Source organism: Fopius arisanus, unplaced genomic scaffold, assembly GCF_000806365.1.
Source record: "Fopius arisanus strain USDA-PBARC FA_bdor unplaced genomic scaffold, ASM80636v1 scaffold00026, whole genome shotgun sequence".
Taxonomy (NCBI): Eukaryota; Metazoa; Arthropoda; class Insecta; order Hymenoptera; family Braconidae; genus Fopius; species Fopius arisanus.
This window is the reverse complement of record NW_011887765.1, coordinates 1-26,391: the sequence shown is the minus strand read 5'-3', so window position 1 is coordinate 26,391 and position 26,391 is coordinate 1. Positions and strand designations below refer to the sequence as shown.

Genomic DNA, 26,391 nt, shown 5'->3' with positions numbered 1-26,391 from the left:
TGCAGATTGCGGCGATTTGTTGTTAATTGTTTGATCGTTTATGTACTTGTTGGGGAGATCACATGCTCCTCGTCTCTTTGGTTTCGCTCGTACATGTCGGGTGGTGACAGGAGAAGGAGGAATGATGATGATGTTGACGAACAAGAGGAACAGAATCCAATTTTGAGAAGGGAAGAAATTCTACCTGATCCTCAGGAAGAACAAGAAAAAATTGTAATAACCACTGAAGACTCGGTGATCACCATCGATGAGTCTTCCTCTGGTTCTGGTTCTGGAGCGGGAATTCAAACTGAAACTGGAACTGGGACTGGGACTGGAGCTGGAACTGGAGCTGGAATTGGAGCTGGAACTGGAGCTGGAACTGGAGCTGGAATTGATTGCAATATACCCGGGGAAATGCCTGGAGTTGTCATAAAAATTTTATTCAACGACCACCCGTCAGTCAAGAGAAGTATCAGCAGAGGAGAGCAATAAATTCGAAATCAGCGAAATATTTAATGGAACTAAGAAGATTTGCAATGAAATAACTGTCTCAGTGGTAAATAAATTGTTTACACTTTATGTACACATTTCATTCATAAAATAATATCTCTAAAAACATGATTTATTGGAATGGTGATTAAACAACAATTTGACTCCCAATCGGTACCTGAATTAGATTCAATATTGTGCCAATATGGACAATTACGAGATTAAACAGATTATGTAAAATTCTGGAGTTTTACCGATTTTACATCCTTCCCACTTGTTCGATAAATAAATGGTTGTGAAGGTAAATTATATTATCAGATGAATTTCAGGATGACGAATCTAGACAATCGATAAACGTTAACTCCTGTGCGCTACGACTTTCCAATCAGTCATCGGTCTTGATTGCAAGTAATTTATTTTCCTCTTTCCCCATCTGAACCATGCGATGCCAATTATTATGCAGACGATACTCTCGAGGTAGTATCCATCCAATCGTGTGAAGCACTTGCCATTGAGCTCGCATTGCTGAAAACGAGGAAATATTACATTTTATTATGATGATTATTATTAATATTATTATTACGATCGGAATCGAAGTGATTGATAATTGATGCTGAAATTCCCTATAAAAAAATATAAAAATATTACCTCTTGTGCTGCAGGCGTACTGCAATCATTATTAGAATCACTGCTGCAGGATTTCCACGTAAGAGCATCGACAAACCAGAGTGCAGCTGTTGTGGGCCAGTTGCCCCCGAGATTACAAAGTGTATTCAAAAACGTCATGTAGGTACCACCCACAGCAGGATCACTCACCTTGGCGAAAAATGCCATAGAAGCAACAAACATACTACTTACTGTTATCTGTAATCATAAAAAAAAGGATAAGTAAGAGATTCCACCATTATTTTTTTACAAAATCGATTCTTTACCTGATGGAAAACGTAGAGGAGAACAAGGAGGACAAAATAATACGGCGATATCTCGCCATTTTTTATGAAGGACGGTGTTATCCACACCAATCCTGCTGCAATCAGACCACATAAGAGTCTGTAAGGCATGGCTTTTAGAAAAACATCCAGTGGTCGTGGACCCACGGTGTGTCTAGATATAGCTAGTGGTAAGACTATCTGCAGTGGTATCAATGGAACTGCCATCAAGGCTATTTTTTCTTTTGGTACACCAACGTCTATGAGCTTCAAGCCCGTCACTGCATCGCATGCTGAGAATCCAATCTAATAATTAAAATAAAAAAAGAATCAATTTCCACGGTAGGAAATTTCGAAGATGTATCCTCTGCCTATTAATTCAATTAATAATCAATTATTTATCCTTATTACCTTGGAAGTGAGGAGAATCAACGCTGTCATTTTAATGGTAGGTAATTTTACAGTAGCCCAGAGCAAACTGTACGAGTGTTTAACATCTTTCCAGAGGTCGTTAGTCTGAGCATGCTTCTCGTCAGTTTCGCGTTTGAAAATAGCAACCATTGTTGTGCAAGCAATAAAAGCCCAGCCCCAGAAATATAAGAATCCTGAAAGGCATTCAATTAATTTGAATAATATATATCGATGTATTTAATGAAAAATTATTACCGGGAAGTGTAATTAGTCCCTCAGTCATTGGAGTCGACCGAAGATATGCATTACAAAATTCAGCAGATTCTAGTGCCATAAAAAGAACATATCCAAGGAAATATCCTGCTGTTTGACCAACGCTGTTGCAGGTGGAAGCATATCCCACGTTGTTTCTGAAACAATAACGTGAACATTCGGATATTCTGGGTAATGACAAGCGCCTGGAGGTAGCAGTACCTTTTCAACATGGTGAGAGCCCAGCCATCGACTACAATGTCTTGAGTAGCCGCCAGGACATTGAGAGAAAAAAATAATACAGTGAGTAATCCAATACTCGGTTGACTGTCATTCATCCATTGCTGCACGTGTCCCGAGAGGTACAGCATGAACATACCCATGGTATACTGTATGGGTATGAGCCATGTCTTTCGTCTTCCGAATTTCTGGGAGTAAATAGCATCGACTATTGGAGCCCAGAAGAGTTTCAACGAGAACGGCCACAGGACAAAACTGAATTCAGCCTGAAATAAAATAGTGAATAATTGCTGCAGATGTCAAGTTATAATTTTAATAACTTTCTGCACCTGTTGTTTATAAGAGACGTGGCTATTTTGAAGTATCATGGGGATTGCACTGCACAGACCAAGAGGAATTCCCTGGAGTAAATACAAAAATAGGAGGAGTGCAATGTTGCCCTCGTCTCCACGAATATTTCCTGGTTCGTGATCCCCATTGGACTCCAGCTGACCATGCTCTATTGAATCCTGTCTATCATTTTTACGTTTCATTGTAACAGCCGTTGAATTTTATTAACCTGGAATCATTCAATCTGCTCATCCATTTAATTATTCATAAATTAATGTAAAACTCACTGGATACCAACTGACATACGTGATTTTTTTTCTCTATGAATCATTAGCTGTCAAGCCTTGGATTTATGTTATACAGTATATTCTTCACTTCTAATTACTACTGAAAGCACTCGACGAATATTCATTTCTTCCAGGCGTAATTTTCAACAGTAATCCTTTCAGCTGCTAAATAATCTCTCAAATAATCACTTCACGAAAAAATCAGCTGTTCAGTCCAGCAATATATTCACCAGTAAACAATCAAATATTGTGTCATACGATAGTTTTCTCTTTCATAAAATACTGATAAGGATAACAAAATTCGCTGAGGGAATCAACCACTGGCAATATTGTCAGTGACTTGCCACGTTGTGACTGTTTATGCCTGTATTGAGGGAATAATTGTGTATGAATCGTGTGACTGGTGTGTTAGTACGTGGCCGAATAGAAAACGATGGCGCGAAAATGTGGATATAAATTCCGAGATTAAGATGAAAGCTGTGGCTCCAATTTGAGAGATATGACTTGTCCCGATGACAGTCGCTGATAGAGGATGAGATTTTCCTGGACAGACAACAAAATAAAGACAGTAAAATGTTAAAATATCCAATGATTAATCTCCAAGTTTGATAATGTTTTGTGAAACGATTGTGGCGCACCTTTTGCCTCTTGATAAAACTAGTGTTCTTTCATGGGAAGCGATGCAATGTCGTAGCATCGTGGGTGATCAAGGAAGACGTGAGTTAATCTCCATTAAAAGCCTTGTGTGTAGGATGTACGTTTCCCTCGAATTTCACCGTAATTTTCCTCGTTGAAATTGGAAGACTATTAAAAAAAAGTGAAAGATTAATGTTTTAACAAGTGGAAATTATTGGAGCGAGTGTGAAAATGTCCAGGGACTGGGCAGTTTGAAGTACAGTTGGAAGTGATTGCTCCAATTTCCCTGTCAAGGCAAAATTTCAACTCTGTGGGAGGTAAATAGCCCAGATAAATTAAATAAATGTATAAGTCCTGAAGAAATATAGAAATCTTCATGCCTCCATCATTATTTTTTTGTGAAAAATGATGGATCGATTGGAATAGCATTCAGAGGTTCTAATTAATTGTTAATGATTTTGTTGATTTTGACAAATTCGATGGACAATCGACGAGGCTCTTGCATGAAAGACAGTGGTATTGATAAAGATATTCTGTTTAGACACTCCCATTGAATCGTGAGTCAGCTGTAGATCCTTTTCAGTTTGAGTGGATTAATCATCATCGATCATAATATGATACAGCACAATCGGACTTTCAGTAATCATTTGAATTTTAATTTATGTAGATTGGAATAATAAAAAACAATGTCGGCTCCACCACCTCCACCACCTCCAGCTTTTAACATAAGCAGTGCACCCAGCACGGATCCACAGGGTAGAAATCAATTATTACAGTCAATTAGAGCTGGAAAGCAGTTGAAAAAAACAGTTACTGTTGATAAGAGTGCGCCAGCAATCTCAGGTAAATATTCTGGTTGTTCTTCCCCCCCTGTCTCATTAAAAAAAATATATCACTTTCCAATTTCCAGGAAAAGTAAAGAATGGCTCAAGCCCAAACTCCCCAGCAGCCCCGGGCTTTTCCACAAGTATTAATAATACAAATACAAATACCAGCAGTGGACCCATGGGTCTAGGTGGTTTATTCGCAGGAGGAATGCCAAAATTGAAGCCAACAGGTTTGAGGGGAGCAATAGTTGATAAAGAAACGTCACCAAGTCCTCCAAGTAATTCATCATCTGGGACGATTAAACGTGGCCCACCGCCAGTGCCTCCACCAGCAGCTCAAAAGCCGCAGATGATTCAGACGGAGAGTTCTCCAGAGCTAACGAAGATGGGGGGCTTTGGCAAGCCGACCCTAGCACCAAAGCCCCCAGGCCAATCGCCAGCCATAATTTCGGGTTCATCAACCCTCCAAAAACCCTGCCCACCACCAAAGAAACTCGATTTGCTTCGTGGAGGTGGTGTATCAAGGGCCCAGAGCATGAGACTACCGAGATCACCTCCAGTACTAGCTCCAAATTCATCATCACTCCACCAGTCCCAGGACTGTCTCAATGAGACACACCAGAGGCCAATGAATCGAGTGTTGAGGCCACCAGTTGCCAGACCACCCTCACCCCCAACATCAAGAAATCCAAGTGGTGCCTCAAATGCCACTCCAGTTATGCGAACAGCACCACCTCCTCCCTCAAGAACCTGCGTTACAGCCCCAAGTATGCCACCACCACCTCCACCACCCCCTCATCGCTCCAATGCAACTCATCAAAGAATTGCACCTCAACCTCCACCCACACCGCCGACCCGCAATCTATCGTTATCCAATGGTCAATCGCAGTCTATCGGTAATATTCACGACCTGGAAACGCGATTTATTGATCAATTTCACTCGATAGCAACGTTCCCATCGCCAGAGCAATTCCGGGGTGTACCAAAGCTCTACAATAGTAAAAATGGTGAGACTAACAATCAGTCGTTATTTGGATTCACACTAAAACGTAATTCTTGCCAATTTGATATTTAATAACAATTATTGAATGTGGCAGTGTTAAATGAATGTTCTTTTCTTTTTTATTTCATCATAATGATTTGTAAATGAGCTTTGTAACGCATGGGCTTAATACATGGATTCATTTAACTTGATTTGCGAATGCACGACTGAATCTAGTTATTCATATGCAAATGCACTCTACTCCCTTCCTCATATTTTCTTTTTTTCAGTTTCAATGAATGATTCAATCAGTCTGAATAATTCTTTAACATTCATCGTTTTATCATTTTATTCTATTCTGTCTGCATCATGAGCATCTAATGACACTCCCGCTATCACATACAAGCATGTGTCTCCGAAAACATTTGGGATTGAGAAGAAAAGAGAATCGAAATTCTTAGAGAAAAAAAAAACAATGAGAAAACGATAAATTACAGCGGCAAAGCAACAAGCACCGGCACCACCTCTGCAATCGAGTCCCACACCCAGTACCATGATTCAATTGAATGCTTCAGCTGGGGGTAAAGAGTGGCCATCCAATGCAGCATCCTCAGCGTGTTGATGACTAATCTTTCAATTAAGAATCACCAGAGGGTATCTGTTATTTTGTATATAACACTATTTCCACTGATATTCGTTGCAAATAAAACTCAACATTGACGAAGATTTATCAAGATTGTTGAGTTTATGCGTTAATCGCCAAATGTATAATTTATAAATATAAATAGTCATTTAGAACGACCAGTAAACTTGTAATACTATTAAACAGATCATAATTACATTACGTAGTCAGATAACAATTTCTTATTAATTCAGTAATTGTCATAATGTTTCATTGCTGATGTTGGTTTTTTTTTTATTAAATAGATAATAATTTTTAATTTTCAAAATCATCTGTAGAAACGTACCTACATGCAATTACCTAAGAGCCTGACTTTAGGCAGTAATATTCACGGGCAATGCCTCCGATATTTAAATACACAGTGGTGAGAATTGAATTTGCATGGTCTCGGTAAAATCATCGTCAACCCTCGAGTTCTTTTTCTATTATTTTGCGGTATTCGTCGAAACCACCCTCGATACAGCGCACTGAGCCCTGACCACAGACCCAGAGCTCTGTACACACTAGCCTGATCAGACGTTCGTCGTGGGACACGAGAATTACACCAGCCTGTGAACAGATCAAATGAAAAATTAAAATGCTGCTACCAAGAGGCAACAATTTTGTTATATCTACCTGACACGTGTTCAGAGCCCTGCCCAGTGCCTCTATCGATTCGATATCGAGATGGTTAGTGGGTTCGTCAAGAACGAGGAAATTGGGCATCGCTGCACACATCAGGGCAAATGCAACTCTGGATTTCTGTCCACCAGACAAAGAGCAAATTGTCTGCAGGGCAAGATCTCCACTGACTCCAAAACTACCGAGCATTCTCCTGTATTCTTCTGTTGGCTTTCCTGTAATTCAATGACTTAATTGAATAAATTCTGATTGAATTAATAATTTTCGTCATATCTACCTGGAAAATGATTTTGCAGTAATTCCACTGGACACACAGTCATGTCCAGCTGGTCCACGTGATGCTGGCTGAAGTAGCCGAACTTAAGATTACGATGGATGTGAATAGTGCCACGGGTTGGGCTCAATGTTCCGGTTATTATTTTCAACAATGTCGTTTTGCCCGCCCCATTCTCACCGACTATACAGATACGTGATTGCAGTGTAGCAGTGAGATTGACACCAGTGAATATAAAATCACCATTTTTCGATGATTCATAACGAAATGATACTTCATTGAGTTGTAATATCGGTGGACTCAGGGGCATGACATCGGGAAACCTGAGGGTAACTTCGGCCTCTTTCTCAACAGCTTTGAGCTCGGGTAATTTCTCCAACATTTTTATCTTACTCTGGACACTGGAGGCACGATTGGCGTTGTACCGAAAACGATCGATAAATTCCTGAACATGTGCTCGTTTAGCTTGTTGCGCCTCGTATTCCCTCTGAGCATTTTTCTCTCGTTCACCCTTGGTCTTTTCGAATTGTTCGTAATTGCCCCGATATGCCTCGATCTTCTGTCCCTTAAGGTACAGAATATCAGTGGGAACAGTGTCGAGGAAGTTTCGATCGTGAGAGACAACGAGTAAAGTAGTCGGCCAGCATTGGAGATATTTTTCTAACCAGAGGATTGCCTTGATGTCTAACATATTGGTGGGTTCATCGAGTAACAAGAGGTCAGGTCTGGAGAAGAGAGCTCTTGCCAACGCCAATCTCATTCTCCATCCACCTGAGAAGGCTTTGGTCGGCCAGGATTGTCTCTCCACCGAGAATCCCAGACCCGAGAGAATTGCACCAGCTCTTGACGGTGCTTTCTCCACTTCGGCTGTCTGCATTGCTTCATATACCTTCGCCAGTTCCTCACCCAACGTATCATTCTTCCCTCCTTCTTTCTCAATCAACGCCTGGAGTTCTGCCTCACGGCTCAACAATGCACTCCTCTCAGTATCAGATTCAAGAACTGAATTAAGAGCTGACGTGTCATCACCAGCTACTTCCTGCTCAACATGCAGCACACGAACATGCGATGGTATCCTCAACTGTTTATTCGAAATCATCCGCAGGAGCGTGGTTTTGCCAAGACCATTTCGTCCTATCAAACCATAACGACGACCAAATGCCAGAGTCAAGTCAGCGCCCTGGAGCAGCACTCGGTCTCCATATGCAACATCGAAATTCTCAATCCTGATGTCCTGAGTTTTATTGGTTCCCCCTTTGCTCTCCATCCTGCTCTCTTTTTTGCTCATCATCTGACTGGCACTGGCTGTGTCTCCTGACTGATTTGCTACTAAATTATTCCTGGGATTAGAATCCTGACCAGTTCGTTTCTCCTGCTTCTGCTGGAGTTTGGCTTCTGCTTTTTCCAGTTTCTTTGCGTCTACTTTCATCGTGTCATCCCTCGTCGTCACCCAAATACTCTTAATTTGTTCGACCTGTTCCTCCAGAGTTGCTGCCATAGCACCTAAATGAACTGGAGCATTCAGAACTTTATTCATGCCATTCTGACGTTTTTCGTGGATATTTCCCTCTTCACCGTTGGAAGTGCCTTTCAACATCGCCAGGAGTGTCTCGCATATTTGCCTGTTGGTTATAAAAATATTAAATCCCGGTCATATATATAATACATGAATTACATATATTTAAATCCCCATATCGATATTGTAAAATATTCAGGTGTAAATCCATAAGTGTCATTCTCTACGAGAAAAAATGGAAAATAATTGTGATAAAGTGTACAGACCTAACCTCTTTTTCAGGTTTATCAGCTACCTCGTGCAACACCTGTCCAATGGCCTCATACACCTCCTCTCCATCCTCAAAATCATCCTTTGAACTATCAAGAATACCTGAAAGCATTGATACCCCAATAAAACAAGAAGGACAAATTAATTCAGAGGTTATCATTTGACAGTACCCTCGACATAATGATACAACTCGTCGTCTATACTTGGAAATTGACTTCTGATATAATCACCACACGCTGCCATACTCAATTGAGTTGACAATACCTGTCACTTACGCCTATTAATTAATTAATTATATACAATAAATGATGGTCCTTGTGTATTACAATATCTACGTAGAAATAAAGTGATTATTTCAAAAGGATTTGTAGAAAATTTTTAACAGACAGACACATGTCTATGTGGTAGCCATCTTGGAAATTTTAGGAAGAGTACAGAGGTGGAATTGAACGTGTGTAATGACTTGGAGTTCATTTATCCTGCGTTTGTGTGTGTCTGTGTCTTTCGGCCCGAACTTTGTGGGAATTTATAATTAGTAGTTGAGGATACATCGGAAGAGGGAAAACCATCCATGAGATTGAAATGCTCGAGGCTCGATATCTCAAATAATAAAAATGCCTCAATGCTATTTTATTGTTGAAAATACCTCGCCATCTTGATGCTGTCAAGGGGGCACAAGAATTTTCGTGTGATTGCACGATGCATGTGTGCAAAGAGTCGCAGTACGTACGACCTGCATTGACGTTTACTCCCTATCAGCCAATGTTTTGATTCATCCAGTGAATTAACATACCTATATATTTTCATTAATTTTCAATCGCTTGCGCAATAGACAAGGCAAATTTTTCAAAAAATCAACAGTATTATTTCTCCAGATATTTACAAGGGAATGTTTTTATTTGCCAATGACAATTGCAGTGAGTTTTGACTGAGATAAAAGAAAATTACGCATGAGAGAAAAAAAATGTATTCCTAACTGCTGATGATTGAAGCGAGTGGCCAGTTAACGATTGTGTCGTTATTTTAAATAACACTATATTGTTTGGATGAGAGGGCGAGATTATTTATCTTATATTAACAATAACTGAATGGTAAAATGGCCACGGATGTGAAGGAGTCTGATACTGAGGACCACGAGAGACCTGCACCAGCTAAGAGACAATGCATGAAAATTGTAAACAGTCATGATGAAATGGTACACACGATTTAATTACGTAATGTATGCTATCAATTAGCACGTGATTAATCTGAATTTTATTGTTTTCCAGAGTCATCAAACGGTTCAGGATTCCAAGGGTTCTGACACTGCACCTGAAACTGAATACGAATTGACTGAAAAATTGATAAGGGAGCAGCTTCGCAGATGGCAAGCTTGTCAGGTAGCCAAGGGTTTTGTCGACAACACCATAAATCGCGTGATGGAGAATTACATTCTGGGGCCACAAGCTGATGCCTCCCAGTTTCGATTATTTCGTGGAACTGACATGGAAGACACTGCTGTAATGATGGCCATAAGAAATCACGGCTTGGTGCACTCTGGACAGTTGGAGGACGAGGGAAATGATATCTATCAGAGTTTTTCCAATTCCTTGGAGAGAGATGAGTCTAAAAACTTTGGCATTCCACTAGCTGCTACCTCTTCAAAGACATCACCTAGTGGTGTTGACAATTGCCAGGAGAATATGAGGGATAAAATTGATGACGGAGGAGATGAGCAGGATTTTTTGGAACGAGCAGTTGCAGAAGCTATAAAAATAAAAGGGCTGAGTGCCCTGAGTGTTGATTATGGTTGAAATTAAATCCCCAGATGTCAACCTTTGTTGTTATTTTTCTTCGGTCGAATCACGCATTCCAGTCGTACAGCCTATAACATTATACTCCTACGGCCAATTTTCTCAATCTCTTTCTATCTTATCAAATGATTACTAATTGCCAATAAATTAATGACTTGGGAGCGCTGTTGGCCAGAATATCATGTACATTTATTAAATAGCCATTCGAGCAGGATTTAATTGAGAAAATAAAACGCTTGAACTGAAGGAAAAATGTAGACCTCTCATGCCATAGAAAAAATGTAACAGCTTCGTTCTTATTGTACTATATGAACATTTGTCAGCAGATTAATATTAACGAGAATATTCTTGTATCACATGTAATGCGTATGTTATATTTATTTCGATTAAGTTCAAAAGAATTAGTTCAATTATGGTTTCAACGTTCTTTCTGGAAAGAGGACAAGTGCTTGCTCTGAAATAAATAAATTAACATTCACTAATCGATGAGTTATTCAAGACAGCAATGGTGTAAATAGTTGCAGCAATAAAAATAATGCCATGTAATGCAATACGGAAGAATCTTAAATAATAACTGCAAGTCTTATCTGAAAATATGAACCGAGTATTTTTTTTACTTCCTCATTTGAATACATTTTTCGAGAATACATTGCCCTCGCGACAGGCGTTCATCCCATGGTTTTGTAAATGTGCACCTGCACTGAATTCCTGGAAAAACTCTTGCTAAATACTTGTCATCCATTCAGAATTGGAGAGCCATACAAATCTCCAAAAGGGAGAAAGAAAATCCCACAGCTAATGACACCAATAATTTGTGGTAAAAATAGTAAATAACACAAATACCAAAAATTTGATTTGTAAAAAATGAAAAAAATACAGCGGAGAGTGCAATATGGTGTAGGATATGGTGTAAAATAGTAATCTAGGGGTGTCCAGGGTGGGACGAAAACGAAAAAAGAGGGGGGTGGGGGGGGCAAGTGTCGAATGAATTGTTGGTGATGGAGGGGGTGGTATGACGAGGGGAATACGAAAAGAAGAGGGTATAGTAGTACAAAGTACGTTGAGAAAGAGAGAGGCCTGCAGTACGGTAGTAACCGCAGCCAAGGTGAAACTGTGAGAGCCAAGCTCACACACACTATTGAAATAGTGTACGTGTCGTACCGTTGATATTTAGCTGTTGGTGTTGGTGATTTTGAACGAAAAAGCCGAAGCAGCCGAAGGTGAACGCCGAATACTCACTGCCGAAGTGTTCCGAACATTTTACAGAGGCAGCGTGAGCATCTAGTAACGCCGTTAATGTCGCATTTACCCGCCGTTTTTATCCACGTTTGTCGTTTAATTGTCAGTAATTAGTGGTCTAAATAACAAATAAGGTGTATTGGCGATGGCGTCAGATGAGGAGGTAGAGGAGAGTTACGCAGGTATGTCCATTTATTCGTAATAAAGGGATGATTAGTGGATGAGAAAAAAAAAATAAAATAAAAAGGAAGGAAGGCTTGCTCTCGTCCGGCACCAAGCACTCGGTTACACGCACACTGGGAAAAAAAAAAATTATTCCCCCCCAAATAAATAGTCTCGATTTTTGGCATATCTATCATTTGAAAAAAAACACCATTTATTTATGTCGCTTCAATTTGTCGGAGAATTTGTTCAGCGTTTGGGGATGGAATTGGGGTTTCATTGGCTGGAGTGAATTTTTTTTCTCAGTGCAGGGGAGGACGCGCGCTTTTCGTACTATGGCTGCCATGTCAATTGGTCCTTTGCAATTTTTCATTATTTCAATAACTCCAATTAATTAATTGCCATTTTAACTCATGATTTATAGAGAATTTATGTAATTGCAGGCTCCGGTGTTATCCCGTTGTTAGTGTGATGCTCCGGATTTTCGTAGTCATGCCTTTTTTTTTATTTCTTGTCAAATCGTTGGGTACTGAGAAAACTGGTGCACCATTACTACTCTCTCGTGTCGACCTCCAACCAATTTTTTATCCCTTGTTTTATCCCCTGATTTTCCTTTGTATTATCATGTATCGATTTGAGAGCTCTTCTTCGGTGATTTATCCTTCATTTTTTTGATGGAGCGTTATTTGTTGTTTTTAGTTGTTATTGCACATTGGCGTTGTTTGAAAATGTTTATGGTATATTTATTAGGAGTTCATTTATTTATTGAGTCAACAGAGTTCACGAATTGCATGCACCACGAGGGTTCAAGAACCTTTTGTCTGGGAGGGAATGAAGTTTGGAAAAAGGAGAAAATTGTTATTCACCCGAGATGTAATTAGGCTACTACAGGTATTAATAATCTCCAGAGCAGACAGATTGAATGGTTTAATACAAATTGGCCTGTATCCAATATCGCAGTTCAATCCGCCACGGAAACATATTTTTCTCCTCTAGATTTCCTTTTCTCCTCCAAAAATTCTCTCATATACTTATATACTATCTGGTCACATTTCCCGATATATACACAAATATATACATGCATGTACATTTGTCTATGTGTGATTGACAAAAGTGCATTAATCCATAATGAGAAAACAGGTGGAGATAAAATGATCATTTGCATAAAGCAATTATTTTGATTTCTGGATTTTCGAAGAAATTTTTTTTCTTTGGTTTTTTTAATGTCAAGTTCAGAGACTGGCAAAATATTGTGTGAAAGAAAAGGAGATAGAGTGGTAGTACGTTCGCCCTTCCAAAGAAAATGGCGGCGACCGCACACTTGCACAAAGCATTTATGAGACGCTGATTAACTAAAAAATGATATTTTCCTTTTTCCTCCAGAAATTCACTTCCTTCCCCGTGAATTTTCCGAAAATTATTTCACATTTGAAGAATCACGCGAAAATACCGTCCTCTATGACAAATGCCTCAAATTTCTCTGACTCATTCATAATTAATTAGTAATGACTGAATAATTTCAGGGGAAGATGACGTGGAGGAGTCGAGTGCAGCTGTAGCGAATGTCGCTCAACCCCTAGACGGTTCGTCGGATGCTGAAGAATCTCAGAGACTCGTAAGTTGAAGATTGGTGTTTTCAATTTTGTATTACGTAAAATGATGGCATTAATGAGTTGTGGATTTTGCCAGGAGGAGGATGACGACTACGAGCCAGAGGAGCGTAAAAAGAAAAAGGGAAAGAAGCGAAAAGCCAGGAGTGAGGATAAAAAGGGAAAGAAGAAGAAAAAGAAGAAAAAATCAGACTCTGGGGATGAGAGTGATTATGGGGGTGGTGGTGGTGAGGTTGTTGATGGTGGGGGTGAGGACAGTGATTATGCGAGCAATCGCAAGAGCAGAAAATCATCGTCTAGAAAATCGTCGAGTCACAGTGCGTCAACAGCACAGAGCCAGGAGCCAGCCACTGGAATGCCAACTATTGAGGAAGTTTGCAGTACATTTGGCCTGACGGATGTGCCAATTGAGTACACTGATGCAGATTTTCAGAATTTAACCGGTTACAAATTATTCCAACAGCACGTGAGACCGGCATTGGCTAAAGAGAATCCCAGAGTACCAATGTCAAAGCTCATGATGCTGGTGGCAGCTAAATGGCGTGACTTCCTCGTGCTCAATCCTCATACTCAGCCCGACGGTGAGGTATCCATGTCGAATGCCGATGAGGAGAACAGAAGTGCTAGATCGAGTCGTGGTGCACCAGTTCAGGAGATTGACGACGACGAGGACGAGGATGAGGACAGCGATCGTAAAAGAAAATCACGTGGATCGAGGGCTAAAAAGGGTAAAAAGGCGTCGAAAGTACCAACACTCAAGATTAAGTTGGGCAAACGTAAACGTGGAAGCTCGGATGAAGAGGCTGAAGGCAGTGTGGCAGGCTCTGACAGGGACTCTGACATGGAGTTTGAACAGATGCTGGCTGATGCGGAAGAGGCACCAGGTGGTGAGGGAAGTGCTAAAGGTCACGAAGACGCTGCACCTGAGCAACCAGTGGAGCCACCAGTTCGCAGGAAGGCCAAAACCAAGATTGGTAACAAGACTAAGAAGAAAAAGAAGACCAAAACGACTTCCAAATTTCCAGATGGCGAGGAAAGTATTTCAGCAGAATTCTCTCGTATTCATAAAAATCCACCTGAACTCCTTAATTAATTGCCAATTATCATTTCAGCAGACTGATCATCAGGATTACTGTGAGGTTTGTCAACAAGGTGGTGAGATTATTCTCTGCGACACGTGTCCAAGGGCTTACCACTTGGTATGCCTTGAGCCAGAGCTAGAGGAAACACCAGAGGGCAAATGGAGTTGTCCACACTGCGAAGGCGAAGGTATTTCAGGTACCTTACATAAAAATTCCTATCCCTACATCCGCCCCATTAGAATTTTCATTTTATTTGAGTCCTCCACTCTGAGCCCGGAAGGGAAGGATGCCATTTTTATTTCAACTCCAATTATTACGCATCAATTATAATACTTTCAATGAAGAATTAAAATGCACGGCAATGATTTAAAGGTGCTGCTGACGATGACGACGAGCACATGGAATTTTGTCGTGTATGCAAAGACGGTGGTGAACTCCTTTGCTGCGACAGCTGCACAAGTGCCTATCACACGCACTGTCTCAATCCTCCACTTTCCGAGATACCCGATGGAGATTGGAAATGTCCGAGATGTTCTTGCCCCCCACTGATGGGTAAAGTTGCCAAGATATTGACCTGGAGATGGAAAGAGAGCTCAGACAGTCCCTCGGAGGAGCCATCCACCAGCAAAGCAGCACCCAAACCCCGAAGAACTCGTGAGTTCTTCGTCAAATGGGCGGATATGTCATACTGGCACTGCGACTGGGCAACTGAACTCCAGCTGGACGTGTTCCATCCCCTCATGTTCAGAAATTACTCTCGAAAATACGACATGGACGAACCCCCAAAACTAGAGGAACCCCTAGATGAGAGTGACAATCGAGTGAAACGTCTGCGCGACGCCGATGGTGCGACTAATCGTGACGAGATAGCATTGGAAGAGAGATTCTATCGTTATGGTGTTCGTCCAGAGTGGCTGGTGGTTCACAGAGTGATAAATCATCGTTATCAACGCGATGGAAGAGCCTCTTATCTCGTCAAATGGCGAGAGTTGGGATACGATCAGGCGACATGGGAAGACGAGCACGAGGATATTCCTGGGCTGAAACAGGCCATTGATTACTATCAGGATCTAAGAGCTGCTAACAGTTTAGAGGGGACTTCATCCAGAAAAGGGAAGAAGGGAAAAGGGAAAAAATCCAAGACACGTGAGCTCATTGACGATGAAGAGCGTGCACCTCGGCGTTATACTCCACCTCCTGACAAACCTACCACTGATCTCAAGAAAAAATACGAGAGACAGCCAGATTATCTCGACATCACTGGCATGCAGCTCCATCCGTATCAGCTCGAAGGTCTCAACTGGTTGAGATACTCATGGGGACAGGGAATTGACACAATTCTCGCTGATGAGATGGGTTTGGGAAAAACCATTCAAACAATCACTTTTCTCTATTCACTTTACAAAGAGGGACACTGCAAGGGACCTTTTCTCGTTTCTGTTCCCCTATCCACTATTATCAATTGGGAACGTGAGTTTGAGACTTGGGCACCTGATTTTTACTGTGTTACATATGTCGGTGATAAAGACAGTCGAATAGTCATTCGTGAGAATGAATTGTCATTTGAGGAAGGGGCTGTGCGTTCAGGTCGTGCCTCCAAAATTCGCTCATCACAAATTAAATTCAATGTTTTGCTGACAAGTTATGAGCTCATTTCAATTGACTCTGCCTGCTTAGGATCTATTGACTGGGCTGTACTGGTGGTGGATGAGGCACACAGGCTCAAGTCCAATCAGTCCAAGTTCTTCAGGCTACTGGCGTCATACAGCATTGCTTATAAATTATTGCTCACTGGTACACCTCTGCAGAACAATCTCGAGGAGCTTTTCCATCTTTTGAATTTCCTCTGTCGAGATAAATTCAACGATCTGTCTGCATTCCAAAATGAATTTGCTGATATTTCGAAGGAGGAGCAAGTGAAGAAACTTCATGAGATGTTGGGACCCCATATGTTGAGAAGATTGAAGGCAGATGTACTCAAGAATATGCCAAGTAAATCGGAGTTCATCGTACGTGTTGAGCTCTCTCCAATGCAGAAGAAATACTACAAGTACATTTTAACGAGAAACTTCGAGGCACTCAATCCAAAAGGCGGTGGCCAGCAGGTCTCCCTTCTCAATATCATGATGGACTTGAAGAAGTGCTGTAATCACCCGTACTTATTCCCCGCTGCATCCCAAGAGGCACCAACTGGCCCAAATGGAAATTATGAGAGCTCTGCGCTGATAAAAGCCGCTGGTAAGCTCGTTCTCTTGAGTAGAATGCTGAAAAAATTGAGAGATGATGGCCACCGGGTCCTCATTTTCTCGCAGATGACAAAAATGTTGGATATACTGGAGGATTATCTCGAGGGTGAGGGCTACAAGTACGAGAGGATCGATGGTAATATCACTGGTACTCAACGACAAGAAGCTATCGACAGATTCAATGCACCTGGTGCACAACAATTCGTATTTTTGCTGTCAACTCGTGCTGGTGGCCTTGGTATTAATCTGGCAACAGCTGACACTGTGATAATTTATGATTCTGACTGGAATCCCCACAACGACATACAGGCATTCTCTCGTGCCCACAGAATTGGTCAAGCCAACAAGGTCATGATCTATCGATTCGTTACGAGAAATTCCGTGGAGGAGCGTGTAACCCAAGTTGCCAAACGAAAGATGATGTTGACTCATTTGGTAGTGAGACCTGGAATGGGAGGTAAAGGTGCTAATTTCAGTAAACAAGAGCTCGATGATATCCTGCGTTTTGGTACTGAAGAGCTGTTCAAGGAAGAGGAGGGCAAAGAGGATGAGGCTATTCATTATGACGATAAGGCAGTCGCTGAGCTCCTTGATCGCAGTAAAGAGGGTATTGAGCAGAAAGAAAATTGGGCAAACGAGTACTTAAGTTCATTCAAAGTCGCCTCTTACGTTACCAAGGAGGGAGAAACTGAAGAGGAAGCTGATACCGAAATTATCAAGCAGGAGGCTGAGAATACAGATCCAGCTTACTGGATTAAACTTCTGAGGCATCACTATGAACAGCAGCAAGAAGATATTGCTAGGACACTTGGCAAGGGTAAACGTGTGCGTAAACAGGTCAATTACAATGATGGTGGTGTCACTGGGGATCAGGGAGCACGAGACGATCAACCCTGGCAGGAGAATCTCTCTGATTATAACAGTGATTTCAGTGCACCGAGTGATGATGACAAGGAAGATGATGACTTTGATGAGAAAGGGGATGGTGATTTGCTGTCGAGACGGAGTAGACGACGATTGGAGAGACGTGATGAGAAGGACAGGCCATTGCCACCACTGCTTGCCAGGGTTAATGGGAATATTGAGGTTTGTTTCATTCTCCTAGTGAGCAGTGGCTGTTTTTTTTTCAATTTTTCAATCGCATCATTACAAATATTTACTTATGCCTATTGCTTGTTGAATTTTTTAGGTTCTTGGCTTCAACGCGCGACAACGAAAGGCCTTTCTCAATGCAATCATGCGGTATGGAATGCCGCCCCAGGATGCATTTAATTCTCAATGGTAAGTTGACAGGATTAATCCACCGGGATGCTGACGTCCTTTCTCTAAATATAGATAAAAACTTAGCCAGAATGAGAATTATAGTCTGGACTGCTTCTATCTGTAGGTTGGTGCGAGACCTAAGGGGAAAATCGGAAAAGAACTTCAAGGCCTACGTCTCCCTCTTCATGAGACACTTGTGTGAACCAGGAGCTGACAATGCAGAGACATTTGCTGATGGAGTTCCCAGAGAGGGACTCAGCCGTCAGCATGTTCTCACACGAATCGGTGTGATGTCACTCATACGAAAGAAAGTCCAGGAGTTTGAGCATATTAATGGATATTACTCGATGCCTGAGATGATTAGGAAGCCAGTAGAACCAGTGAAGTCTGAGGGTGGTGTGACAGCAGTAGCAGCAGCAGTTGCTGCTTCATCAGGCACAACTACAATAGCCCCTGAGAGTGGCACAGCAACGAGCACCAGTACAACAGCAACAGCTAACACCCCAAGTCCCACATCGACCGCGGCTCCTTCCAGCACATCACCATCCATCAACACTACCACGAATTCCTCAGCTTCAGCGTCTGGTGCTGTCAATTCTAGTGAGACAAAATCCTCGATAGAAGAGGACGGCAAAGAGACAAAGGAAGATGCCAAGGACAAGGAATCGGGATCAGAGATTAAGGAACCACAGGAAGAGCCAAATGAAGCCAAGGAAACACCTGATGCAGCTAGTGATAAGGACATTAAACCGAAGGAAGAGGACAAGAAAGAGGAGAAGACTATGGATTCTGAGGGATCCGATAAGGAGAAGGAAAAATCAGGGGACAGTAAAACTGAAAAGGTTAAATCCGATGACAAGGCTGACGGTGAATCCAAGGCGAAGATCGAGCCTGAAGAGGACGTTGTTATTGTAAAAGATGATGAAGAAGATGCTGATAAGAAGGACGATAAAGACAGCAAGGAGAAGGAGACCAAGGATACAGAAGTGGAGATCAAGCCAAAACGTAAATTCATGTTTAATATTGCTGATGGAGGTTTTACAGAGCTCCACACTCTGTGGCTAAACGAGGAAAAGGCAGCAGTGCCTGGTCGAGAGTACGAAATATGGCACAGAAGACATGATTATTGGCTACTTGCTGGTATCGTTACTCATGGCTACGGCCGCTGGCAGGACATCCAGAATGACATAAGATTTGCTATAATCAACGAACCATTCAAGATGGATGTTGGAAAGGGCAACTTCCTCGAGATTAAGAATAAATTCTTGGCAAGACGTTTCAAGCTTCTCGAGCAGGCCCTCGTAATCGAGGAACAGCTGAGAAGAGCAGCTTACCTGAACCTCACACAGGATCCAAATCATCCAGCAATGAGTCTTAATGCTAGATTCGCTGAGGTCGAGTGTCTTGCTGAGTCTCATCAGCATCTCAGCAAGGAGAGTCTGGCTGGCAATAAACCAGCCAATGCTGTACTCCACAAGGTGCTCAATCAGCTGGAGGAGCTTCTCTCGGACATGAAATCAGATGTATCTCGTCTGCCAGCTACTCTTGCACGAATTCCACCTGTTGCACAGCGTCTCCAGATGTCTGAGCGCTCGATTCTCAGTCGATTGGCAGCAACAGCACCTGGAGGTGGCAGCAGTCAAACTGGACAGGCTGCACTACTGGCTCAACAATTTCCAGCTGGTTTCTCGGGTGGTCAATTGCAAGCGACATTCGCTGGTGCTGCTAACTTCGGTAACTTCAGGCCACAGTATTCCGTGCCAGGACAACCACCACAAGGTTTGTGAAGATCTAATGAATATTATTGCTATTTCTTCATTGGTTATCGTGGATTTATTTTCGTTTCTTGGATTTCAGCTTAAATCGCTGCAGAGCTGGTTTCTGGATGATAAACCGTGGCGCAACCGAAATTGACCAAAAGGATGATAGAAAACCAATTATTTGCGCGATGTAATTTTATTTTTGTGGGAATCACAATGACTAGTTGAATTTTCACTAGGTAAGGACCTAAGAATTAACAGATGATTGAGAAGATCGATGAAAAATGAAGAAAATTTAAAAAAATGGGAAACGCTACATATAATACGTACCAATAAACGAAAAATCACAATTTTCCTCTATTTATTATCTGTACATTTGGCGTAAAATATCAGCAAAAGTTGAATGGACAAATTTGATGAAAAAATCACTTTTTGTATGGAGAACATTTGTTATCGTAGAATGAAAAAAAGGAAAAGAAATACAATGTGAATTGGATTGTTTCGTCAGTGTTAGTTGACGAGCTGCAGTCCAATAATAATCGTTTCATTAAACTGATAACGCTTAGTTGATAATTATTATTTACGTAAAAATCGATTTTATTTAAGGAATGCATTTAAGTGAATTTGACAAGTGTAGCAAATTTGAAAAGTAAAGGAAGAACACTCGGTATAATTTATTCGCTTGTTCATTGATAATATTCTCTTTTGTAAGCAGTAGGTTCTACTCATCGAGCTACACTTTTATTTTCAATCATGATTTCATTGTAAAATATTAAAAGTACAGTTTTGGTTGACATTCGGTCGAACACTTAAGTAGATAGAGTTTAATATTGGGATAGGCCTCTAGAATATTTTCCATCTCGTTTATTTTTTTCCCTCCCTTCGATTTTATAATAACATAATCAATTTTGCGGTCCTGTTACAAATTTATATTGATCACACTGTGAAATACTTACTCTCAATTGGGAGTTGACCACCAATTTATATTATTCTCCGCATAATATAATTACACGATTGTAATGAAAGAAATCAATATCTCCTCGATATCTTGGCATTGTAAATTTTATCTTTCATTCTGATTCTGCTTTTCTTTCATTTTCTTTCGAGAATGTATACATTTTTTTTACGAGTGCGGGAGTGAATCAATAAAAACTTTGTGTTTGCTCCGAATATAATGTCTTTTCTATGCATAGTAAGGACGAATGAATTGCAACAGGATTCAAATAAAAATTAATGAAATGCTCTGTGATGCGTCAGTCGTGTACTTTTAAGTGAATGGCCCTTTTATCGAACCCATAACTTCCCAAGGAAATTCCTTCCCCTGCCCTAAAAAGGTTTATCATTTCGAAAACGAAAAAAGACCACTTTTTCCAGTTTCTATCAATTAATAATTAATTATAGTTTAACAATTTAAACGATTAACAAAGAGAAAATTGGGGTAAATTGACATTAGAACACCCACAGGTCTAAAAAAAAATGAAAACCTCGCCAAGTCACAAAAACACCATTGAATTTTCAAATAACCAGAATAACCATCATTGTTTATTATTCTTGAATTAATACAAAAGGTGTATGAAGCTGATTGATAATATCTTTCTCTCGTAAAACACGATGAATCTCAAATTATCGATTACAGTATTTTAAACAAACAGTATTCCTTGATGATATCGGTCCTAATGAATGTGAAGATGTGAATTTCCATTTATGGGTAGAGCACAGCCACTCAATTGATAACTAACCTCCTCTTATCCTGAGGTATCTTTATTCTGCCTCTGCTGGACCATTTCCCTGAGATTATTCTTGCTCTCCTTCAAATCACGCTCGAGGTAAGTCTTATTATTCTCCAATGTCGTGATTTTTTCATCCGCATTCTTCATTCTCGTTTGTAAACCACTCTTGATACTCGCGATATCATCGAGAAGAAACATTCTCCCAACAGATTCATATGTCTTGGTGGTATTGGAAAGTGCTGCTATTTCTTTAATAGTTAATTCTGCATATTGCTTCGTACGTTTGAGACTCTCAATTTGAATATCAGCTAATCGTAGCTTTTGGGTTGTATCCACCATCTTCTCCTGGAGTTCACTGAATGCTTTTTTTAATTCTTCGTCTGGTACTCGAGCCATTCTACCAATTAAAGATTGTAATTCAATTTCACTAATTTAATTCATATCTTAATTTGTATTATCATGTTCTAGTACGTACTGGAGTAATTATTCTTTGGCAATAACAGAGACAGTAGCAAGACGATGTGATGTCCTTTTGGAGTATTAAAAATTACTAGCGAAATAAAAACGATCGGAACGCCATCTTAGTCTATTCTCTCTTTGGTACGTAACGTCATCGATGGCAAGAATTTATTTATAAATTGTCAACGTTTAATTTTGCACTTTGCTCAGTGTTATACCTAGATCTGGTACTGGGCACTAGAGAAGTTCCTGAGGTGAGGACACGTAATTGTTTTATCATACGCACGAATTTTCTGCCGGTTAGGTGAGATCATCTGTTTCTTCTTTTTGCACACCGGTGCCTTTAATTCGTGACGCATTATTTTTCAAGAGAAATACCTTAAGGATTTTCTTCAATAAATTCTGTGTAATTCGAGGACATTCATATTTTTTACAGCACGAGATGTTTTTCTTCCATAATTATGAATCAGCGGATTTTTTAACAATTATTCTCACCGTGAAATTAATTAGCCTGATTGTCCAGTAACGGTTATTTTCCAGTGGGTTAGAAGAATAGACTATTTTCCATTTTTCCAAAGTATTGTTGGGGTTTCTTCAGGGAAATTGTGGCAGTTAGACAATAAATATATGTTCTGCTGATTATGCGAGCAATTTTTATCTTTCGATCATTAAATTTTTATTTGCTGATCGATGACTTCATTCTTCCATATGTATTTTCTTTATCAATTATTTTCGATTTATTTTTTTTTTGGGAGTGAAGGAATATGCAGTAGATGGATAAGACGATGATTCATTGATATAAACAGACTGGAGTGGAGACGTGGCCCAATTACTTCTTGAAGATCGACTGGACATCTGATATGTCACTGATCGACCATTAATATTGTGTTTCAGGTTGAATTTACGCACTAGTGAATTGTAATTCAAGGAAAAATGAGTCTTCAGTGGACGTTAATTGCATCATTCCTGTACTTCGAAATTTTCATTGTCCTTCTCCTGGTGCTTCCCATAGCATCACCCACGAGATGGCAGAGACTCTTCAAATCCAGATTTCTCCAGAGTCTGACCAATCAGGCCGCTATTTACTTCATTATTCTCATAGCTATTCTTGTCTTGTTCTTGTTGGATGCTATCAGGGAGATGAGGAAGTACTCGACCATGGAGCACTCTGATCACGCACATTTGGATGCTGAGATGCAAGGTATCGTACCTGAGTTTTCGCGGAATATCTCTGAATCTAGGACAGACAGCAGAACCCACTTCAGGACCTTTTTTATAAAACAAAATGAGAACTAGAAGAAAGGCTCTTATAAAAACTTCGCTATCTCTCTCGTATTCCAAGATATTCCTCGAAAATTTATCGATCAGTTGACTCCATTTGTTGGCCATTTGTTGATATTCGCCTCTTTATTATAAATTATTTTTATACTAAATTATTTTGCCCTTTTCGTTTAATAATGATCTTGATCTGACAAATCAATCGACTGGTTATTTAATTATTCATTATTTAACAGGAAACATGAGACTCTTCAGGGCCCAGCGGAATTTCTATATATCCGGTTTTGCCCTCTTTTTGAGTCTTGTAATTCGTCGTTTGGTACTTCTCATATCAACTCAGGCGACTCTATTGGCCCAGAGTGAGGCATCGATGCGTCAAGCACAATCAGCCACAACAACAGCAAGAAGTCTCCTCGCCCAGAAAGGCGAGGCAGCCCAGAATGACACAAATGAGGCGCACGACAAACTAGTTTCCGAACTAAAGTCCCAATTATCAGAGTTGGCTAACAAAAATAGCGAACTCGAGAGTGACCTGAGGAAGGAGAAGAAGGACAAGGAGGCACTTAAATCCCAAGCTGATTCACTCGCCAAAGAGTACGACAGATTGACCGAGGAGCACGCCAAGCTGCAGAAGGCTGGTGGTGGTGATAAGAAGAGTGATTAGAGACTTCCAATTCCTGTTTTTTTTTCTTTAATAATCTCGAGTTAATTAGGGGATACAATTGCGCCCAATTTGCTCTGAATTCATTTCCTCCGGAGGGTTTAAATTATTTTTGAATGTGAGAGAAAGATTTCAGAGCTCATTGAGGCGTTATTGGCCATTCAATTAATAATTTCAATTTCATGGTATCAAGTATAACGTCTCTCGTTCACTCATTTGTTTGCTTCCTTCATCCTCATACTTCGATGTAATTAATCTCCCTCAGAGATTATGTATGATCAAAATGCTATAGATTTTTACATACTTTAATATTACTCATGGTAATGATTAGTTAAACTGCAGACCTGCAGTTTGTGAATAAACGGTGTAATTCGGAGGTGTCTGGTTTTATTGAGGGATGCTGGGGGTGCTGATGAGAAAAGAAAGTAGAGACCTCTTGTTTTTTCTGTTGCTTATGTCCTGCTAATTAAAGTAAAATCATAAAGGACTGTCCAAAATTCTCATCCTCTGCCTTCGCTGGTTTGAAATAGTAAAAAATTACAATTTTTTACATTGAACTTCACATTTATATATCTTCTGATGAATCACCGGGGTACGTCGCCCTTAATAATTAATTGCAAATAGTTTCAATGATTTCTGTTCAATACATTCAACGTGGCCAGATCTCTGGACCCGTCCGCAAATGAAAATAAATCATCTTGAAGTTGTTCTGTGCAAATAACAAAGTAATGTATACATTTATCTATTCAATTATCCTCCGGTGTTATTGAAAACTAGATTGCTTTATTTTCCCAGAATGGAAAACAATAGGTTTATTATCTTCATGAAATCGATGCTTTTACTTCATTTTATATTAGCATCCTGCTGAGATGAGGTCACATCGGCATTTATCTACACAGTGATTGAATTCCTCGACTACAACCGAACACTTCATAATTTCTTTCGGATTCTCTTGGTAGCAGCGAAGAACTTTCTCCTTGTCGGGACCACATGCTGGTGTTGTTGTATCCAGATTTATATTTTTGTTACCTGAATAATGACGAAAAAATATTCCATGCAGAATTATTCATTGTCAATTAATGTCATGAACTGAAAATCAGACAGTTTTTCATTATTATATTCCTCAAGTGAATGACATCCGAAAAAAAGAATAAGATTTTTGGATAGTCTGTTATTACAATTGCAGTTGAAAATAATTAATAATTATCTGGCAATCTTAAAAATAAAAGATTAAACTTTTGAAATTGTAATGAATTTTCTTCTCTCACCTTTAGCACTTGTAACTTCATCCATGGCACGTTTGTACTCCTCTTGGAGGATTCTGTTAATTCTTTCGTGAGTCAATTGCAAATTATTCAATCTCTTCTGCCAATACTGGTCCTGGACCTGCAGCTCCTGCTCTTTCAGCTGCTGCATTTTATAAGCTGTGACAGTGAATTCCGGATAGGGGTGCACTGCTGAATAGCTCTCAGTACCACCCTGAGGAATGGCAGGACTCACTGGAGGTGGTTTAAACCCGTCTGACGTGACCTGAGGTCTGATGCTCCTAGTTGCCAAACGATCTGCAAGATCCGTCGATATTTGAATAACCGATTCCTCATTGTTAATTGTCAATTTACGAGCACTTTGACTTTGTCCCATAATCCTGAAACAAATATTGAATTTATTTATTCATTATTAAATTATTTACAGGATATATAGGAATATTAATTGCCAGTCACTGACACAGAAGTCAGAGCATCTGAGAACATCAACAATTACCAATGAATAATTCCCAGGGATTAAAAATTTTATTGCACTGAAATTATCTTCAAAGATTCCAGTCAAGAAGAGTTTTGCATTTTTATTTAGTTAGTAAAGGCCCCAAATCTGAGAATTGCAGAGAAACAATTTAACTGCAGGGGTTGAGACAATTTCACTTGGATACTCAAGCCAAATAAAAACGTCAAACTTACAGTAAATTTATTCGATGGAAATAATCCCGTTGGGTTCAGATTCCACTACAAAAACTCACTGTCGAATTATTTGTCTAAAAAATTTGATTTCAAGCAATAAGTCAGAACTTAGTTACATAAATTTCATAATACATGCTGCATATCAACGGTGCTCAACTCCAAATCCCTTTTTTCTAGGTTCTGTTCACCTTGGAGAGCCAACATGAGATTCACGGATATTCAGACGTGACAGTAGACAACAAAGAGGATTAAGGCCCGGGTGGAGGGATTTTTGCCCGACATGTCCCTAGGGAATTCCCTAGAAAAAACGCGTTTTACGGGTAACTAAATGCCAGCCCCTGTAGGCCCTCAAAAAATATAATGATAGGGTCAATCGACAGATCATTATTTTTGCCGGGCCGGTAATTAGGTCTCAGGGGTGGGAA

General features: G+C 40.3%; 9 protein-coding genes across 19 annotated transcripts; 5 read left to right on the top strand and 4 right to left on the bottom strand.

Annotated features, from left to right (window-relative positions):
* Positions 1 to 93: 93 nt before the first annotated feature.
* LOC105265023 (period circadian protein) lies at positions 94 to 474 on the top strand. Its single transcript, XM_011302293.1, has one exon. The coding sequence runs from the start codon at positions 94 to 96 to the stop codon at positions 472 to 474; it is 381 nt and encodes a 126-aa protein (XP_011300595.1).
* A 112-nt stretch (positions 475 to 586) lies between these two features.
* LOC105264853 (acetyl-coenzyme A transporter 1) lies at positions 587 to 3,308 on the bottom strand. 3 transcript variants are annotated; one of them, XM_011302011.1, is made up of 8 exons: positions 2,921 to 3,308; positions 2,633 to 2,877; positions 2,286 to 2,569; positions 2,067 to 2,221; positions 1,812 to 2,005; positions 1,404 to 1,706; positions 1,120 to 1,335; positions 587 to 996 (listed from the first exon to the last, which is right to left on the bottom strand). In XM_011302011.1, exons 2-8 carry the CDS (start codon positions 2,834 to 2,836, stop codon positions 829 to 831), a joined length of 1,524 nt encoding a protein of 507 aa, XP_011300313.1. In that variant the 5' UTR covers positions 2,837 to 2,877; positions 2,921 to 3,308; the 3' UTR covers positions 587 to 828. The 3 variants fall into 3 exon arrangements, with proteins under 3 accessions (XP_011300313.1, XP_011300312.1, XP_011300310.1); XM_011302010.1 differs by having other exon boundaries at positions 2,633 to 2,862; XM_011302008.1 differs by having other exon boundaries at positions 2,633 to 2,862; positions 2,940 to 3,307.
* Positions 3,309 to 3,581: 273 nt separating this feature from the next.
* Positions 3,582 to 6,091, top strand: LOC105264852 (verprolin-like). 2 transcript variants are annotated; one of them, XM_011302006.1, is made up of 4 exons: positions 3,582 to 3,873; positions 4,224 to 4,399; positions 4,467 to 5,390; positions 5,863 to 6,091. In XM_011302006.1, the coding sequence occupies exons 2-4, from the start codon at positions 4,243 to 4,245 to the stop codon at positions 5,985 to 5,987; spliced, it is 1,206 nt and encodes a 401-aa protein (XP_011300308.1). In that variant the 5' UTR covers positions 3,582 to 3,873; positions 4,224 to 4,242; the 3' UTR covers positions 5,988 to 6,091. The 2 variants fall into 2 exon arrangements, with proteins under 2 accessions (XP_011300308.1, XP_011300309.1); XM_011302007.1 differs by having other exon boundaries at positions 5,656 to 5,954.
* Positions 6,092 to 6,255: 164 nt separating this feature from the next.
* On the bottom strand, positions 6,256 to 9,145 carry LOC105264849 (ATP-binding cassette sub-family F member 3). Of its 2 annotated transcripts, XM_011302002.1 has the most exons (5): positions 8,899 to 9,145; positions 8,725 to 8,830; positions 6,946 to 8,564; positions 6,663 to 6,883; positions 6,256 to 6,596 (listed from the first exon to the last, which is right to left on the bottom strand). In XM_011302002.1, exons 1-5 carry the CDS (start codon positions 8,969 to 8,971, stop codon positions 6,450 to 6,452), a joined length of 2,166 nt encoding a protein of 721 aa, XP_011300304.1. In that variant the 5' UTR covers positions 8,972 to 9,145; the 3' UTR covers positions 6,256 to 6,449. The 2 variants fall into 2 exon arrangements, with proteins under 2 accessions (XP_011300304.1, XP_011300305.1); XM_011302003.1 differs by lacking the exon at positions 8,899 to 9,145 and having other exon boundaries at positions 8,730 to 8,818.
* Positions 9,146 to 9,206: 61 nt separating this feature from the next.
* Positions 9,207 to 10,884, top strand: LOC105264850 (uncharacterized). 2 transcript variants are annotated; one of them, XM_011302005.1, is made up of 3 exons: positions 9,207 to 9,450; positions 9,647 to 9,923; positions 9,997 to 10,884. In XM_011302005.1, the coding sequence occupies exons 2-3, from the start codon at positions 9,825 to 9,827 to the stop codon at positions 10,519 to 10,521; spliced, it is 624 nt and encodes a 207-aa protein (XP_011300307.1). In that variant the 5' UTR covers positions 9,207 to 9,450; positions 9,647 to 9,824; the 3' UTR covers positions 10,522 to 10,884. The 2 variants fall into 2 exon arrangements, with proteins under 2 accessions (XP_011300307.1, XP_011300306.1); XM_011302004.1 differs by having other exon boundaries at positions 9,207 to 9,923.
* Positions 10,885 to 11,615: 731 nt separating this feature from the next.
* Mi-2 (chromodomain-helicase-DNA-binding protein Mi-2 homolog) lies at positions 11,616 to 21,139 on the top strand. Its single transcript, XM_011302001.1, has 8 exons — positions 11,616 to 11,942; positions 13,446 to 13,537; positions 13,612 to 14,565; positions 14,645 to 14,801; positions 14,987 to 17,946; positions 18,050 to 18,141; positions 18,248 to 19,902; positions 19,981 to 21,139. The coding sequence occupies exons 1-8, from the start codon at positions 11,906 to 11,908 to the stop codon at positions 19,983 to 19,985; spliced, it is 5,952 nt and encodes a 1,983-aa protein (XP_011300303.1). The 5' UTR covers positions 11,616 to 11,905; the 3' UTR covers positions 19,986 to 21,139.
* Positions 21,140 to 21,390: 251 nt separating this feature from the next.
* Pfdn1 (prefoldin 1) lies at positions 21,391 to 22,192 on the bottom strand. Its single transcript, XM_011302000.1, has 2 exons — positions 22,089 to 22,192; positions 21,391 to 22,010 (listed from the first exon to the last, which is right to left on the bottom strand). The coding sequence occupies exon 2, from the start codon at positions 22,007 to 22,009 to the stop codon at positions 21,629 to 21,631; it is 381 nt and encodes a 126-aa protein (XP_011300302.1). The 5' UTR covers position 22,010; positions 22,089 to 22,192; the 3' UTR covers positions 21,391 to 21,628.
* A 31-nt stretch (positions 22,193 to 22,223) lies between these two features.
* On the top strand, positions 22,224 to 24,387 carry LOC105264845 (B-cell receptor-associated protein 31). 2 transcript variants are annotated; one of them, XM_011301993.1, is made up of 3 exons: positions 22,224 to 22,326; positions 22,967 to 23,273; positions 23,587 to 24,387. In XM_011301993.1, exons 2-3 carry the CDS (start codon positions 23,006 to 23,008, stop codon positions 24,012 to 24,014), a joined length of 696 nt encoding a protein of 231 aa, XP_011300295.1. In that variant the 5' UTR covers positions 22,224 to 22,326; positions 22,967 to 23,005; the 3' UTR covers positions 24,015 to 24,387. The 2 variants fall into 2 exon arrangements, with proteins under 2 accessions (XP_011300295.1, XP_011300294.1); XM_011301992.1 differs by having other exon boundaries at positions 22,226 to 22,376.
* A 387-nt stretch (positions 24,388 to 24,774) lies between these two features.
* Positions 24,775 to 26,280, bottom strand: Chchd3 (Coiled-coil-helix-coiled-coil-helix domain containing 3). Of its 5 annotated transcripts, none has more exons than XM_011301999.1 (3): positions 26,155 to 26,280; positions 25,280 to 25,573; positions 24,775 to 25,040 (listed from the first exon to the last, which is right to left on the bottom strand). In XM_011301999.1, the coding sequence occupies exons 1-3, from the start codon at positions 26,168 to 26,170 to the stop codon at positions 24,865 to 24,867; spliced, it is 486 nt and encodes a 161-aa protein (XP_011300301.1). In that variant the 5' UTR covers positions 26,171 to 26,280; the 3' UTR covers positions 24,775 to 24,864. The 5 variants fall into 5 exon arrangements, with proteins under 5 accessions (XP_011300301.1, XP_011300300.1, XP_011300297.1 ...); XM_011301998.1 differs by having other exon boundaries at positions 25,280 to 25,656; positions 26,155 to 26,238; XM_011301995.1 differs by lacking the exon at positions 26,155 to 26,280 and adding an exon at positions 25,967 to 26,148 and having other exon boundaries at positions 25,280 to 25,656.
* Positions 26,281 to 26,391: the final 111 nt, after the last annotated feature.

Bases quoted from the DNA above. Each gene is read 5' to 3' on its own strand.
- LOC105264849 (XM_011302002.1), bottom strand. From the start codon at position 8,971: ATGGCAGCGTGTGGTGATTATATCAGAAGTCAATTTCCAAGTATAGAC. The intron at 8,565-8,724 runs GTCTGTACACTT...TATAACCAACAG, and splicing joins AAACCTGAAAAAGAGGTTAG to GCAAATATGCGAGACACTCC. The intron at 6,884-6,945 runs GTAGATATGACG...ATTGAATTACAG, and splicing joins ACTGCAAAATCATTTTCCAG to GAAAGCCAACAGAAGAATAC.
- LOC105264852 (XM_011302006.1), top strand. From the start codon at position 4,243: ATGTCGGCTCCACCACCTCCACCACCTCCAGCTTTTAACATAAGCAGT. The intron at 4,400-4,466 runs GTAAATATTCTG...TCCAATTTCCAG, and splicing joins GAGTGCGCCAGCAATCTCAG to GAAAAGTAAAGAATGGCTCA. The intron at 5,391-5,862 runs GTGAGACTAACA...GATAAATTACAG, and splicing joins GCTCTACAATAGTAAAAATG to CGGCAAAGCAACAAGCACCG.
- Mi-2 (XM_011302001.1), top strand. From the start codon at position 11,906: ATGGCGTCAGATGAGGAGGTAGAGGAGAGTTACGCAG. The intron at 14,566-14,644 runs GAAAGTATTTCA...TTATCATTTCAG, and splicing joins CCAAATTTCCAGATGGCGAG to CAGACTGATCATCAGGATTA. The intron at 17,947-18,049 runs GTTTGTTTCATT...TGAATTTTTTAG, and splicing joins GGGTTAATGGGAATATTGAG to GTTCTTGGCTTCAACGCGCG.
- Chchd3 (XM_011301994.1), bottom strand. The intron at 25,041-25,279 runs GTGAGAGAAGAA...GTCATTATTCAG, and splicing joins TGAAGTTACAAGTGCTAAAG to GTAACAAAAATATAAATCTG.
- LOC105264850 (XM_011302005.1), top strand. From the start codon at position 9,825: ATGGCCACGGATGTGAAGGAGTCTGATACTGAGGACCACGAGAGACCT. The intron at 9,924-9,996 runs GTACACACGATT...ATTGTTTTCCAG, and splicing joins TAAACAGTCATGATGAAATG to AGTCATCAAACGGTTCAGGA.
- Pfdn1 (XM_011302000.1), bottom strand. From the start codon at position 22,009: ATGGCTCGAGTACCAGACGAAGAATTAAAAAAAGCATTCAGTGAACTC.
- LOC105265023 (XM_011302293.1), top strand. From the start codon at position 94: ATGTCGGGTGGTGACAGGAGAAGGAGGAATGATGATGATGTTGACGAA.
- LOC105264853 (XM_011302011.1), bottom strand. From the start codon at position 2,836: ATGAAACGTAAAAATGATAGACAGGATTCAATAGAGCATGGTCAGCTG. The intron at 2,570-2,632 runs GTGCAGAAAGTT...ATTTTATTTCAG, and splicing joins ACGTCTCTTATAAACAACAG to GCTGAATTCAGTTTTGTCCT. The intron at 2,006-2,066 runs GTAATAATTTTT...AATGCCTTTCAG, and splicing joins GGGACTAATTACACTTCCCG to GATTCTTATATTTCTGGGGC.
- LOC105264845 (XM_011301993.1), top strand. From the start codon at position 23,006: ATGAGTCTTCAGTGGACGTTAATTGCATCATTCCTGTACTTCGAAATT. The intron at 23,274-23,586 runs GTATCGTACCTG...ATTATTTAACAG, and splicing joins TTTGGATGCTGAGATGCAAG to GAAACATGAGACTCTTCAGG.